Source organism: Lissotriton vulgaris, chromosome 1_1, assembly GCF_964263255.1.
Source record: "Lissotriton vulgaris chromosome 1_1, aLisVul1.2, whole genome shotgun sequence".
Taxonomy (NCBI): Eukaryota; Metazoa; Chordata; class Amphibia; order Caudata; family Salamandridae; genus Lissotriton; species Lissotriton vulgaris.
The window spans coordinates 1,815,196,882-1,815,212,770 of record NC_141685.1 but is presented as its reverse complement, the minus strand read 5'-3'; the positions used below and the strand labels follow the sequence as shown (position 1 = coordinate 1,815,212,770).

The 15,889-nt window shown below is 42.5% G+C and overlaps 1 protein-coding gene across 1 annotated transcript in view; it reads left to right on the top strand.

Moving 5' to 3' along the window:
- Window positions 1-14,070, top strand: part of HSP90B1 (heat shock protein 90 beta family member 1) — a 33,569-nt gene extending 19,499 nt beyond the window's left edge. Inside the window, exons 8-18 of the mRNA XM_086919168.1 lie at window positions 2,640-2,756; window positions 2,938-3,075; window positions 3,164-3,241; window positions 3,342-3,407; window positions 7,234-7,500; window positions 7,756-8,001; window positions 9,685-9,821; window positions 11,421-11,499; window positions 11,588-11,743; window positions 11,960-12,091; window positions 13,842-14,070. Of these exons, the coding sequence (XP_086775294.1) occupies window positions 2,640-2,756; window positions 2,938-3,075; window positions 3,164-3,241; window positions 3,342-3,407; window positions 7,234-7,500; window positions 7,756-8,001; window positions 9,685-9,821; window positions 11,421-11,499; window positions 11,588-11,743; window positions 11,960-12,091; window positions 13,842-13,871 (1,446 nt within the window). The 3' untranslated portion in view covers window positions 13,872-14,070. The remainder of the gene's footprint in view (window positions 1-2,639; window positions 2,757-2,937; window positions 3,076-3,163; window positions 3,242-3,341; window positions 3,408-7,233; window positions 7,501-7,755; window positions 8,002-9,684; window positions 9,822-11,420; window positions 11,500-11,587; window positions 11,744-11,959; window positions 12,092-13,841) is intronic.
- Window positions 14,071-15,889: the final 1,819 nt, after the last annotated feature.

Sequence of the window (15,889 nt, the reverse complement as noted above, 5' to 3'; positions counted from 1 at the left end):
GTGATTAAGGTTCAGTTTTCCGTTTTTACTGATTTTTACAGATAAATACGGACAGAGCAAACTATTTCCCTGTCTGTGTTTATTTTTAAATATGGAAAGATACAGAAAAGAGGTTTTCACTGCCTTCAGTCATCCATGCCAGGTGAGTAGCTGTGCAGATTGACAGCAGGGGAGTTAAAAAAATAAAAACTATTTCCCAATGAAGCTTAAATAACTACAGCAGTACCGTTGTTTGAGGTATTCTGCAATGCAAATGATTTCTTAGACTGTATTGTACTTTAAATGGTTAATAGTCATTTGCCATTCTAACACGACTAAAGATTTGCTGGTTAAATAAGAATGGAAATATACCTATTGCAGCTTTATTTTTTACACTAAGCACTTAATGAATATGGATAACTACAGATAAAAAAGCAAAAGAAATATGGATAAATACAGACGGTCATGACGAAAAATAGGGAGCCCTATGTGATCTATCTGCATATTGCAGAGACTGAAGGGACACGTGCCGTTGGTCTAAGTGGCTTTGATCAGGTCTGATATCTAGAAATTGAAAAGCAGGAGGTTGGCTGGAGAGAAGGACACATCTGCTTTAATGCTGAGGGCTTTGCTTTTTCTTGCTGTGTGGACATTGAGGATGTTTAGTCTCTATCCCAGTACAGTGATTGAACAGCCTACACCAGTGTGGGAAGCATGCCCCGATGTTTAGTTTTGACCATAGTATTGTCTGGTAAACCCTATCAAGGGCCATGCAGTAGTCTGCATTTCTTTACCTTTAGTATCTCGTTAGCACAGATAATAGTCTAAGGCTCTCAATGCGGTTACTTGCACCCCTAAAGCCCATTTGAGTCACTGTAATTGTTGGTCTCGTCCCAGAAGCCTAAATCTTTCAACAAAGGTTTGGCATGATGGCATGAAGTACTGCCCTACAGGTCAAGCAAGAATGCGTTGTACTCTCGAGAGAAGTTTTAAGCTAGGCTACCATGCTAACAACCATGCCAACAAACTAACCGAAAATAAACTTCCCATGTATTGTGTTAATTTATAATGGTCCCACTTGCCTCAACCTTCATGACGTCCTTCCGTATCACCCCAAACGACTGCTGCCATTTATCTATGATTTCTTTATAGCCTGAAAATTCAATTGTTGGGTATTTTTTGGCTTTTTTTGCGTGGGGGGGGGGGGGGGGTGAAAAGGCTCCACTATAAGTTTAAGACCTTGAATTTTTTTTTTAATTCGGTGGCTACATGCTAAACTCTTTGCGCCCCCCCAAAAGAGATGATTGTTCCTGGAATAACATTAATTGCTGACTGTTTCAGAAGGCTTTCCTTGCCATGACCCAAAAAAATTTAGGTTGAACTATTTTCTATCTAGGGCCTTCATGGCTCTACATGTACTCATGTAAGTAATGTTAAAGGTCAGCCTTTTAGGAAATTAAGAGTAAGGGGCACTGAAGTCCTAGGTGCATGAGGAACTTTATTGCCACATCTGATTTTTAGGTTTGTAACTAAATTGCACTTCGAGTAAGTATGAGAGATGTAATTATGAGCAGAGGTAGGGAAGTTGTAGGCCGAATGTGTAGTTTTTTTTTTTTTATTTAATCCCCCGCCCCTTCTTTTAGCGAGAAACCGGAAGGAGTGTTTTAGGATTTACTTGGTGTATGGTAGTGTGACTCACCTTCAGCATTGGTGCCTGGCAGATTATATGTGGTCTAACTGTGCATAGAATCGGAGGATTTTTTAATTAGCTCTGCAAGAGGGGTTTGCAAGCGTTGTGCTAGTAAACTCTGTTTCTATTGGTGGTGTTTGGAAACTGCAGAGGCTTCAAAAAAAATTCTGCAGGAATTGGCTCGAGTTTTTGAGTGTTTGCCTGCAGACAATCCCATGCAATCAATCTTTGCAAATTTAAACTGCTTATGAACGTTTGTTAGCCACCATAGGAAATTATTAAAGTGTGTTCAGTAAGGTGCTCTATTCTAATTGAAAGCACATAAAATGAATTGAAACCTACTTTCCTTCGTGCAGGAGCATGGCTCACAAGGTGCACATGCCCTCTGGGATCTGTCCATTTTTCCACTTTCAAAGTAGCTGAACTATACGGACTGGGCCCGTAATTATTACATCATTTGATTCCCAGCAGCCAAAACTCAACGGTTGACTAAAAATAGCACGTGCCGTTCAAGCATAGTGTCTTGCTGTCTCGCTATCTCTTCATCACATTTGTGTCCATCAGCGACGGCTCGTGGAGGGAGTTACGGTGGGGCAGGAGGGTGGGGAGGGGGAGGGGCATCGCGGAGGTTGCTAAAAGCCGGCATATGGATAATTGCAGGTAAGTAAATAATTTAATTAATAAAACGAATTTCGTAGTGCGCCTTGCATCGCAAAATGCAATGCAGTGCGAGCTACGAAATTCGTTTTATTAATTAAATTGTTTACTTACCTGCAATTATCCATATGCCGGTTTTTAGCAACCTCCGCCCTGCCCCTCCCCCTCCCCGCCCTCCTGCCCCACCGAAACTCCCTCCACGAGCCGTCGCTGGTGTCCATAATGTATAGAAAAGCCATTCTACTAGCCTTGTATATTTAGTGTAGTCCTCCATTGCTATATTAAGTACGCTCTTGCATTTCTTTGTTTGCAGGTTGAGAAGACTGTCTGGGACTGGGAACTCATGAATGATATCAAACCAATTTGGCAACGACCAGCTAAGGAAGTAGAGGAAGACGAATATACAGCCTTCTACAAATCATTTTCAAAGGTGAACTTTACTTAAACAGAAGATTGACTTGGAGGATGGATCTTTTTGGTATTTAAATTCGCATTGCATGTTGGAGATGGGAGCCAGTCACTTGTTAATGCAGAAGGTCTAATGCTACATTCTGCATTTCTTCTCTCCCGAACGTTTTAAAATTAAATACTCATTATTTGCATTTTATTAGGAAAGCGATGACCCTATGGGCCACATCCACTTCACTGCGGAAGGAGAGGTCACCTTCAAATCAATCCTATTTATTCCCAGTACTGCCCCTCGTGGCCTGTTTGATGAATATGGCTCTAAAAAAAGTGACTTCATTAAGGTATGAATATCTGCCATTTTAAGTGTGATTGACTGACTGACCGTGTTTTTCAGTTCCTAAAATGTCTTTTACCTCCTCTCCCCAATAGCTGTATGTCCGCAGAGTATTCATTACTGATGACTTCCACGATATGATGCCAAAGTACCTTAATTTCGTCAAAGGCGTGGTAAGTTTTCTGAGGTGGCTTTCTTTGAAGACTTGTCACTGGTGATGTGGATATATATATATTTTTTTACCTTTAAATTTCATAACTTTTTTGTTTTTAGGTGGATTCAGATGACCTGCCTCTAAATGTCTCTCGCGAAACTTTGCAGCAGCATAAACTGCTTAAGGTAAATTTGTTTAAAGAAGTTTTGTTTGAAAACTGTAGTAGCCCTAATTAATTGCTAGTGTCCCAGGAGGACAATAAGAGCCTTCTTTCTAAAAATTGAGTTAATGCTTCATGGATTAGTCTGTTTCTTCTCTGTATGGTCGACAGTTTTTAAAATGCACCTAAGTCAATGGGTGCAACTAGTGTCCCTAACTTGGGTGTCATTTTATGATTACCTACAATATCCAATAGTACGTAGTTACGGTGCCAAATCTTCAAACTGTATGGATTTACTGTTCTTGTGGGGGGGTTTATGCCTGTGTAAGCTAAGTCAGTGTTTGGAAAAAAAATAGATATGTATATGTTACAGGGTCATTGTTATGAAATAGAATTCGGAAAAAAAACCTTAGAAATAACTTGCGCCTCTTCAATGCACTGCTTATGACCTCACATATTAAATCTCTCATGGCCTTGTCAACCAAAAAGGAGTTTTTGTGAAGACTCCTAAAGCGCGCCAAATTTATTGGCAAAACAAACCACTTCCTGTCTCGATCTATGTCTCGAAACTGTAAGCACATTCTTGGGTCTTTAAAATTCCCACTTTTGAGGAGGAGCCAAGATGGCGACGGGAACGGACGTGTAGTCTGTCGGCTCCTCGAGCCTTTGTTCCCTGCACGGACATCCTGATCTTGATCCTGCCGTTGAGTGATAGCGGGAGAACGGCGAAAGTGCGCCGCATTGACTGGTGTTCCCCCGGTGTCCCTGCCTGCGATCCTGAGTTCTCATCGAGCTGTCCGCGGTGGCGCTTCTACCCTCGTGTCTGAGACCCAGGATGAGATGCGTTGCTGGCGGCAGCTGGAGTCCCAAGGGGTGACGGATGCGGAGCGACCCTGGCGTCCTGACCGGTGTTACTCTCTGGTAATGTCCGCGCCTGCCCTGAACTTGTAATCGGCGTGCCTGCCGACCGGGAGTCCTCGGAAGTGCCGCTGTTGCCAGGACCCACAGGTGAGGTGCGCTGCGCCTCCCCCATGATGGCGGACATCTCTTTACCGCAGCTCCCCCACAAGCCTGATTCTATCTACGGGTGGCTTTCTTGGGGATCGCCTGCTGCCAAAAGACCTGGACTGGTGCAGCAACCTAAGTCCCTCTTGACTTGTGCTGGCTGTGCCTACGCACCCCTGTGATTCTCCCGGCGGAGCTTCGAAGATGTCTGGTCCGGGCGCGGTGATTATTGACGATGCCTCGGGTCAGCATGGGTCTGTACCGCGAAGCCCTGGGCACTGTACCGACTTGGGAGCCGAGCCTGTGATAATGGAGGGGATGGAATCCCCGGCTGCTCTAACGTATGGCTCGATCCTTGCTGCACTTGCCGACTGGAGGGCAGGAATGTGTGAAGGCTCCCTATCGCTGTGCGAGAGTCTTGAGGCTGATGCGCCCAGGGTGGAGGCTACACCGCCGGTCTGCTTTCCTCACTAACACTTTGCCTATCCTGACTCCTGCCCGGGCTACATTGTTGCCGCACGAGTGCTCCATAATTCAGCTCTCCGGCAGTGTTAGCGAACGTTGTTTGTTGCCTGCTTTCTCCACTAGCGCTACACTGTTTCCACCCCTGTTGGAGCCCATGATCCCTGCAGTGGTTTTGCTGCCCTCGAGGACGGCGCCGCAGGCGCTGTATCTAGCTAGCTTGAATGCCCACACTCAGATGGCCCTGCTCCTGTCCTATGTTATCTTGCAACGTTGGGAGCACCTATTAACATCACTCCGTTGGGTTCATGCAACTGGTCGAGAAGGGGCCCGTCCATTTTGTCTCGGAACATCTCCCTGTCGAACGGCCATTTTGTTCCTTTGTTCTGCCACTGGGGGTTGCCCTACGAGGGTTCTGGCCGGAGGGACGTGTGCGGACTGGCCAGGGTTAGAGGATTACCATGGCGAATTGTACATTCCTGGCCGGTGGGTCTCAGATTGAAGCGCTTCTTTCCAGTGTAATGACGCGGACTGTAGTGACTCTCCCCACTTTATAATACGCTCGCAGCTCACTGTTTTTGCTGATACACATGAGGGGGGATGACGAATTGGATCTGACTGGCGGGTGGTGATTCGGGTTGGGACACTTCCTCAATGCGAGCTTTTGTGATATGTGAGGCCTCTCCCTATTTTATTCCGTACTGTATGTTTATTTTTGTTATTGTATATGGGGCAGGAGGTGTTGTATGGCTGGGGTGCCCGGGAGACCTAATATTTGTTGGGCTCCTCCCCACTTTTCTTCTTTTATGGGAGTTTTAGATTAGAATAATCTTTTCTTACTCTCTATATTTCAGATGTTATATTTCTTATTCTTTTCTCCTCCTCTTCTTGATCTGCATTTTCGGGTTTATGGGGCGACAGACACACTGCCGGGGGGGGGGGGGGGGGGGGGGGTAGGCCGTAGCCTCTGCATGCGTGTAGGGTGGGGGGTTGGGGGATGGGATTTTAGTTTCTTGATTTAGGTTTCTATGGTGCCTTGTTTTTCCTCTTTTTCTCCTTTTTCTTATTTCTCTTCGCCTTCGTCTCTTTTTCTTTTACTATATCTTGGGTCCGTGTTTGGGATTGTTGATGGGTGGGTGGCGATGAACACGGTTTATAGCGCTAGTAATGGTAACCCTGTTGTACAAATTCAGAGCCGCTCTGCCGCCTGGGAGGAATTGAGCTTGGGTAGATGATTGCATATAATAGTGTTGTTACGGTCACGTCACGCCTGCACGGACTCCGCTCTTCTCGTTACTTTGTTTATGCTAAAATCACAAATGTTGAACTTAATGGTTGCAAGAAAAAATATAAAACAAACCTTTATTACTCCTGAGACACGGTATCATTATGACCGATAGTATCATTTTCTAATGCTTGCTTTTGTGATAAGATGCTACTGTGTCGCCGTATTGCATGCTTTGGTGCTTCAGACATATCCGTGGCCGGCCGGTTGGTTGTGGGCTCGTATTTGTTCTTTTCTTGATGCTCAATAAAGGTTTTCAAAAATTAAAAAAAAAAAAATCCCACTTTGGCCCAGGAGGTGCTGCTTGTAGCATGAGCATCACCATGCATACTTTACTTGGAAGTAATGCAGTCTCTCTGAAGTTCGCTCATCTTTTAAAAGAGGTGCTTGAATTTAGTTTTTACTATGTTGCTGCTGTTTGATGAATAGCATTAATTAGTATTGGAGAACTCGGACCACTGAGTAGTGCGCTGCCTCTTTGCTAGGACTAGGATGTTTAGATTGGTAAGATGGAGAAAAACTTGATTCTTCGCAGTTAAGTAAGCTTGAAAATGCGGTTTGTGCGTGCTTTCCCTGGCAACCCATCAAATATTGGGAGGATAACTAACTGGGGAGAAGTTGTCGAAGTTTTTCCTGGTCAGGAATTTTTTTAATTTCCTTTCTTATTTGTGGGTGCTAGAGGACTCCATTATTGAAAAGGATCCAATAAACAGAAGGCCTGATGGTGCAGTAAAAAATATTTCACGACTTTAGATATAGTTTTAGATGGTGCACTACTAATATGTATTCACCTAATGTAATACAAAACCATTTTGAACAGGGTTGTTTTCCACATAGCCAGACAAAATTGGTTCCTTCTTGCTTGCTGTAGCCATCTGACCTTGGGGTGTTTAAAAAGGTAGTAGCAAGACTGGGGTTGTTAAACATTATACTAGTGGAACAACCTGGTACTGGAAAACATGTTGGTAATGGGTGGAGTGGACATAATTGTTAGTCTTGAGGCATTTATTTCTTGCTGAATCTAGTTTTCTCCTGTCCTCTCGATTTATGAAATGTATTGCAGTGTTCTGCCAATTGGTAACATTTCTTTACATCTTAGGTCATTAGAAAGAAGCTGGTGCGTAAAACTCTAGACATGATCAAGAAGATTGCTGAAGACAAATACAACGAGAAGTTCTGGAAAGAGTTTGGTACTAATGTGAAGCTGGGTGTGATCGAGGACCACTCCAACCGAACCCGTCTAGCCAAATTGCTTCGCTTCCAATCTTCGCATTCTAGTGAACTCACTAGTCTGGAGCAGTATGTAGAACGCATGAAGGAAAAACAAGACAAAATCTATTTCATGGCTGGAACTAGCAGGAAGGAGGTATGGCTCTAAATTGATGACTATACCCTCTAATCAAGTTCTAAACCACAGTATTAGCATTTTATATGCAAGCGAATCCTTGTGCTATAATCTATTGTCCATCCTGAAAAGCAAAAGTATGGTTCCGGGGGAGGGGAGGGGGGGGGGGAGTAGGTGCATTGGGGCTGAACATTTTTCTTCCTACATCTGTCGGATAGGTGGTTTCTTACATATATTTTAGTATTTGTAATGTAGTGTTATTGAATGTCTTTATAGGCGGAATCTTCTCCCTTTGTTGAACGCCTTCTGAAGAAGGGTTATGAAGTCATCTTTCTAATTGAGCCTGTTGACGAATACTGCATCCAGGCCCTCCCAGAGTTTGATGGAAAGCGATTCCAGAACGTTGCGAAGGAAGGTATAAAGTTTGATGAAAGTGAGAAAACCAAAGAGGCACGTGAAGCTTTAGAGAAGGATTACGAACCCCTTCTTAACTGGATGAAGGAGAAGGCTCTTAAAGACAAGGTATGACGCTGTACTTTTGATGCAAGTTTGCAGTATGTTTTTGATTTCATGCTGTGCATTGGACACCAGTATCAACATTTATGGTTCAATAATTTTTATAAAATTAATCCACAAAAGGAAGCTATGTATACCAGTTCAACCAAGTGAAAGTAAACCCTACATTTGACCTGCACAATGCAGACCAGCTGGTGCCATGTTGATATTTTCATGTTAAGGCTAACCTAGCCACACCCAAATTAAGAATGAAACTGGTATGGTGAACAGTAGGAGTAAGAAGGTAAATGAGATGGAAAGGTGAGCAAGGTGTACAGGGAAAGACTGTGGTCTAACTTGGGAAGAGAAATAAGCACAACCATTTAGCACAAAGAACAAAACCTTTCCATGGTCCCAATTTACCACAGTATTGGGATGTGGAGGGGATCAGACCGGCAAAGCTTTGGAGTTCAGTGCCTGATTAATGCGTGTCCCCTCCACCCCACCGACTGCGCTGCTAGCTGTATCTCTTATGCCAAACTTGTGTGATGTTTCCTGGGGTCCAGCACCTGCCTTGATACCAATTTAACTGAGCTCCGAATTGCCAGCAGTTCCTGTTGCCTATGCAATGTTTGTTCAATTAAGTCTAGAAAAAGGGGTGGGGTTTTAGCAGTCTTTAAAGATGTAGATCAAATCCTTAACCTTTACTCTACCAAAAATGGCAATTAAGCTTGTACCAAGTACGCCTCTTTGTCCAAGCTGATCTGGTGATGGTGGTAGCGGTGATCATTGATCACTAGGGGGTTTGAGCGAATCCCATTTGAAAACCCGTAGTAGGTATCCACAGTTTACTTTGTAGGTGGCCTAAATATAGGCTTGCGTCTGCTTCTTTACTCCTGGTAAAGATAACTAGTTTAAACTGGGGTCCTTTTTGTTCAATGTGAAAAATTGATTTTGTTTTGGCCTCTTCTGTAGCTGGCAGAATAAATACACTTGGGAGTATTGTGGCTGGGACATGGTGTGGTTGGTTCTCCAGAGTCGACAACCTCATTGGGAACACATAAGCAATTTGCAGCTTTCTTTTACTGTCCAGTGCATTTCTTGGCTGTTAAACACGTTTAGCTTAATTCCAAGTTTCAGGGATCCCTGTGGGAAACCATTATTGTATTCCCTTGTTAGGATGAGTGCCGGGCATTGATTGGGAGGAACTATATTACCATACGGCACTGTTCCAGATTTTGACCTTTGAACCTTGATTTAACTAGAAATGTACTGCCTCCATAAGAATGCCTTCTATCTTATGGTGTCATTGACTCTGGTTCATACACTCCAATTTAGGTGCTTGAAAGCTCTTCAAATGAACCTGTTCTAGTTCAGTCTGAAATTTGGCAACTTTTGATGGTTTAACTTTGGACTATTTCACAGCCATATGTGCTAATCATAAAACGGGCTCTAGCTACATATACTGCACTTTGCTCTTGGGGTTTTGAACTAATCAATATGGGAATTGTTAGTGCTGACTATCTTAGCTATGCTAACATGTCCATGGCCTATTGGACGAGTAATCCTGTTTTGGAACTGCATTAATCTCCCTAGAGATCTGATGGACTTCAGAAGATACTGAGAAAGTGACGTCATTGAGCATGTTTGATTGGTAGACTATCTTTCTGTTTTAAATTCCCATCTTTTTCCCCCCCCCCCCCCCTCTAGATTGAAAAAGCCATCCTTTCTCAACGCTTAACTGACTCTCCCTGTGCTCTTGTGGCAAGTCAATACGGATGGTCTGGAAATATGGAACGCATCATGAAAGCACAGGCCTATCAGACTGGGAAAGACATATCCACAAAGTATGTGACTTTTTTTCCTCTTTCCATCCATTGGGGAATAATAAGGAAATTAAATGTGTTATCTCACATAAAGCTACAAATATCCAAATGATTTGGCAAACTAACATAGCTAGTTGTTGAGACGGAAGTCCTCTGTATGGCTTGGAAAAGCTGTGCGGCTCACTTTGCGTGCAATATAGCTTAATATGCATTTCCTCAATAGATTCGACAGTTGTGCGAGCCACCATACATATTCCATGTTTGTGAAAGTTGTGCCATTCTTGAGTCGCTGCAGCCTCTAAACCTAGGGATGCCTTAACTAGCGATGCCCTAGCTTTTTTATATCCCAAGGACACTGGCATTTATACCAGTGTGCCCATCTAGTTCTCATGACTGACATGTTTTTTACCAGTTGAACTATGAATGGTGGATCAGTGCTGCAGACAATGGTGGTCTCCTTTGTGTGAAACTGATTAGATCGATTCTTCCATATCCAATCCTTTCGGGTGCACTCTTCTGTCACCACCTGAAATGTTTTTTTTTTTTTTTTCCATGGATGGAATTCTCCAGCCCATTTAATGTGTTCTGTGTAGGTTCTCCAGCCAAGGGTGTGGCCTGAAAATCGCTTAAACGACCGAAGATGTGGCAGTTCTGCATACACTAACATTCTATCTTAGATACACAAAGCAATGGGCCTTTTTTCCATCTGTATTTTTGAGGCCTAATACACTTCTAAGTGAACACAGTGAATTTGCCTTTCTGTGCACAAACAGGGACTTTAACACGGGTTAATATTATGCATATTTTGAAGACTGACAGTTTCCTCTCAAACAATTGTAGAGATGGGAATTCTATGATCAGTCTAAGCACAATTTCATTTTGGCAAGTCTGTCTATACTTTTTACTCAACAGTCCATTAGGCACTTTTGAGCTGAGGCTTGTTTTTTTTTCATCGTGAGTAGCAACAGTTAACCTCCTTGTAAGGTACTTATCAAACCAATTTAACCGGCAGTACCAGAAAGGTAGTCTACTTACAAAATGTAATCTGAGGAGTTTGTAGTCTAAAATATTTGCCTGATACCTTTCTAGGAAGAAATCCTTGGTTTACATGTTTAAACATTTCCCTGTCTCTGCTAACCTTGTAGACTAATAAAGAAGTTGAGATTTGGAGGACATGGCTTTCAGTCTTCATCCTTGCATCATTTCAGCACCTCCTTACATCTCCAGACAACTTCAATTGCATGAAGGGCAAGCCTCTATAATGGCAGTCCTAGCAATGTGGCTAGCCTGAGGGAATTTGGTTAGAATGCATGATTCACAATTGTAGGAGAAGTTTTACCTTCAATCTAACTTAAAGTATATTGCATGTATTTTTTTTCTCCAGGATTAAGTGCCATTAATAGAGAAATTTAGTTTTGCTTGGGGACCCTACAACCCATGCAAGACAGTTCGGTGCTCCTAGTATCAGTGTGCGGATTCTTATTGTCATATAAATATTCTTTTCTAGTATCATAGGAGCGGTGCGAAAAGTTAGTTTATTCAGTATTGCATTGATTTTTAAAGCACATTAAGTCTTTTCCAGTGTTTAATCAGTGTTCGACCTTCTGCTTTCCTTTTTAGTTACTATGCTAGCCAGAAGAAGACCTTAGAAGTGAATCCCAGACATCCTCTAATCAAGGATATGCTCAGGCGCGTCAAGGTGAGGTTAAAGAAATGTAAATTGCCACCTTTGCCTGAAACCACTTTATGCCGTTTGATAACTTCATTCACCAATCCTGTTTAATTAGGAAAATGAAGATGACCAGACTGTGTCAGACCTTGCTGTGGTCCTTTTTGAAACTGCAACAATAAGATCTGGCTATCAGTTGCAAGACACCAAAGAATACGGAGATCGAATTGAAAGAATGCTTCGGCTCAGCTTAAACATAGACCTTGATGCAAAGGTAAGTAGTGAGTGTAAAATGATGTAGGCTGGAGGGGCTAATCTGACTTGGCTCATGCTCTGCACTTCGTCTGTTATGCAAACTGTTTTACGGTTTTATTACTGTCTTGATTAATTCTGTTTAGCACTGGGTCGTTGGCCTGCATGGAGTGATAACATGCCAAGTGGTGAACTCCATTAAATGTAACTTACGAATGTGCTGTATTCCCTCTGGTAGGTTGAGGAGGAGCCTGAAGAGGAACCTGAAGAGCCAGCAGATGATGGAGAACCAGATGATGATGAAGAAGAATTGGACATGGAAGCAGAGGGCGATGAGCGGACAGACTCCAAACCAGATAAAGACGCACAGGTCAGTGTGAGCTATTTTAAGGGTCTTCATTCACGTTTGTCGTTCCCTGGCAGTCTGACTGTACATTTGCTTCAATCCGCTTGCAATCACCAAATATTTGGAGATTGCAAGCGGTTTGAATCCAATGAAGTTTACTTCTCATTTACTCTGGCCCACAAATGCTGTGCTTCACCAGCGTGGGGTACTTGGATGAGTGCTTAATTTTATAACCGGGAAATACGCAGCACTTCTGCCTTTAGTACCAAAGGTGAGCTGCATCGCAGACATACCCCAATGGCTGTCCAACTAAAGATCACATGGTTAGCTCCTGCTACTCAGTCTGATATTTCTGCCTACAATGGGTTGTACTAGCCACTGTCCTCTAAATGTGGGACGCAAACACCTTTTTCTGGGAGAGTTGAATAAAAGCACTGTACGATGCCCATAGAAGCGCAGCTTTCTTTGGATTTTCAGTTTTCTTTTGACACCTCCTTAAAACATTTTAAGAATATAACTGTATAGATTTCAGCATGGCATTCAGCAGTATATATTCAAACAACGTTTGAAGTCCTAGCAGTCCCATTCAGTGTGGCACACTTAGAGGTGTTATCAAGGCAATGGCTCTAAAAAGAGTTTTCCCAGAAAGGACCGGGAAATATCACAATCAAGCAAAAACTCCTTTCTGTGTGTTCCAAATCCTATACTAGCATTTACTTTCCAAAACACCATTTGTTTAGACCAATTTCAAACTACATATATAGCCCCATGCAAAACATTATAATCGCAACATAAAAATGTATGTATCTTAGTACTTTTTATTAAAAGAAGTTCCGAAATAGATGCCGATTTGTTAACAATTCATTAAAAACAATCATACATATTCCTCATAACAACATAGTTCAGTTTTGGTGAATTTCACTGTAAATCAATACATATTACACAATACATTTCAATAAAACAATATTTATACATATAAAAATCCGTATGTCGACGCGTTTCGGTGCTTCGTTTTTATAGAACACTTTCCTCAGGACGGTATTGCTTAAAAACATCAAATCTTCTTTCTAAAATTAAATTCATACAGTTAATGGGGTTATACTTGTATAAAGAACTTCTTTTTACTAGCGGGCTACTAGAGTGAGTGATCATAAACAGATCTTACATTATTGTTAAATTCAATCTTTCGGGTACCAGATATATCCCTGGGGGTCACAGTGAATGATGAACCTCCACTTCAACTCTGTATTTCATCGGAGAATCTGTATATAAAGCAATATATATTTTTAGTTTTCACATTTAAATTTTAATGTCTGATGTATATAGACATCTGCCCCAGTATGCACTTACTTATTTATTGCCTAGCGGCGACACGCTTCGTTTAGAACATTCTTGAATTTTATTTGTTCTTGGCCTTGCTTGCACGAGGATATTTCTTTCTTCTTGGCGTTTCTCAAGGTTCCTTCATCTTTGTGTTTTGAGGGGATAGTCAGCGTCTAGGAACTTCTTTTAATAAAAAGTACTAAGATACATACATTTTTATGTTGTGATTGTTTTGCATGGGACTATATATGTAGTTTGAAATTGGTCTAAACAAATGGTGTTTTGGAAAGTAAATGCTAGTATATGATTTGGAACACACAAAGGAATTGCTTTGCTTGGTTATCAAGGCAATAGCTCTCCTTAGTAGCGTTTAAACATTAACACCCTTGGCATTATAGAATGGATTTTTGCTGCTGGAAACCTTGGCTAATGAGTTTTTCTTCTTTAACAGGAATCCACAGATGTGAAGGATGAATTGTAAATGCTGAACTCGCCGTTGGAATTTTGAGTGTCTTGGTGGGAGGGGGCGGGGATCTATGGATACGGTTTCACTGTAAAATGTTGGGGTGGGGAAGGATTTTTTAAGTTTTTTTTTTTTAAACATTCCACCAGAATGTAAATTTGTACTATTTATGATGTTCAATCCAGTCATGTGAACAAATAAATGTTCCAAAACACCACACTTGTTTCGTTATGCTGTTCCACTACGACAGTTTTCTTTCGATTTACTGAGCCTTATTGAACTGCACTGGTATTTTAAAGGTATTGCAGTCCTTTCCATCACAAATTGACGCAGACACTGGGAACTGTTTTGTTTAAGTATGAGTGAGAAATGTAAGGTTTTTTGAATGGCTAACGTTTCTGAGGCTGTTTATGAATTAATGTTGACTGATTATATTGTTACTTTCACCACTGTGGGTGGTGTTCATGAAATAAAGGTTTGGTCTTTTGTACTAAGAGCCTCTTTGTGGCATTGGGGGGGGGGGGGAGGGCTGCAGGGGAGGGTTAACTTACTTGGACATTCATCATACTCTTCAGGGAGCAGCCTGTACTGTCGTTTCAACATGTTTTACAGGAATTTCACCCAAAGTGGTTCTTTAGTAGGATGACTAGGGCCATTGGAATTGTTTTTGCGGCACAGCGATTTTCGCATGATTGTAGAATTGCCACTTTTGCCACAGAATCCATCTGCAGCATAATCTGCAGATTTTAACACCCCAAAAAGTTTCCAGCTCAAACGGTTCAAAATTTACTAAAGAAAAATGCAGGAACATGTTGCCGCCAGTGGAAGGTCCTGTGCAAAGCTGGACTGGTCATGTTTTTTGCCTATTGGTATATTTGAGTGTTAAACGGGTGCTAATGAGGTGCAACAAATACTATTGCAGAATGGGCATCATAATTTTCCTTTTCTTGCAGCCTAGTTTACTCGACCCTGCAGCATAATTCCAGTGGCCCTTAGTATGACTAAATTTCATGTGCTGTACTCGTCATGCCATCTAGTGGCTGGATTATGTTTGTTTTTAGATGGCTGGTGCATCAAAACACCAAGGGCCATACTACAAATGGGGCATACTTTCTGTGTTTGTATCACTGCACACCTTTAAACAAGTCACGGTGCCTTTTTATGAATGCTGCCCTAAGGGCATCTGTGAAATCACGCTATCTTTGGGGCGGGCCCTTCAGTGAAATACATATTGGCTGCTTGGTTTCTCTCTGTAGGATGCACCTACCTGCATTTTCCAGAGAGAGATCGCCTTGCAAGGGAATGTTAGCCTTTTTGTGGCAGGTTTGTAGTGTCCTACATGTATGTATGTATTGGCATTTATATAGCGCACTACCTACCCGTAGGGTCCCAAGGCGCTTCGACCGCTGCGAAACCCTTCCTGGCTTCCCTGAGAGATGGTCCCTTAATGGGTATCTCCAGGGTGAGACCAGGCATCCCCGGTGGTCTGGTGGGGCCGTTAGTGAAGATGAGGCAAGCTAATGCCCAGAGTTGCCGAGTGTGATCGCTGATCAGAGTGGGCACCGAGGCGAGAGAATTATCGAGTCCGCTGACCCTGGTCCAGAAACCTGCCGCGCAAGGGCTTGTTTTCCCCCTCTACATCTGTTACTATTCACTTGTTTGCATGGAAATGTGTTCCCATGTAAATGATTAAATTCCCCCTAAAGATGGCGCTTGCACAACTTGTGTGCCTGCACCATAGTTATTACAGAAGGGGATGCACAAGCTTGTGTGGCCTCCTCTGTCATACCACGGTGTCCTAGAAAGCATAAAGTGGGCACATTCCCATTGCACCCCTGGAGCACTTTTACAGCCCCAATGTGTGTAACCAGTACTTCTTTCTGGACCACACCATAAACAAGGAGTGGCTTGTCGGAGGTGAAGCTCTGTAGGCAAAAATCTGGGCAACCATGTACTATATGGCATTCTCCTCATCTGTTTCAGGAGTCCAAATATACTGATGGGGGGGCGGGGTGAGATGATACTGATGATGATTG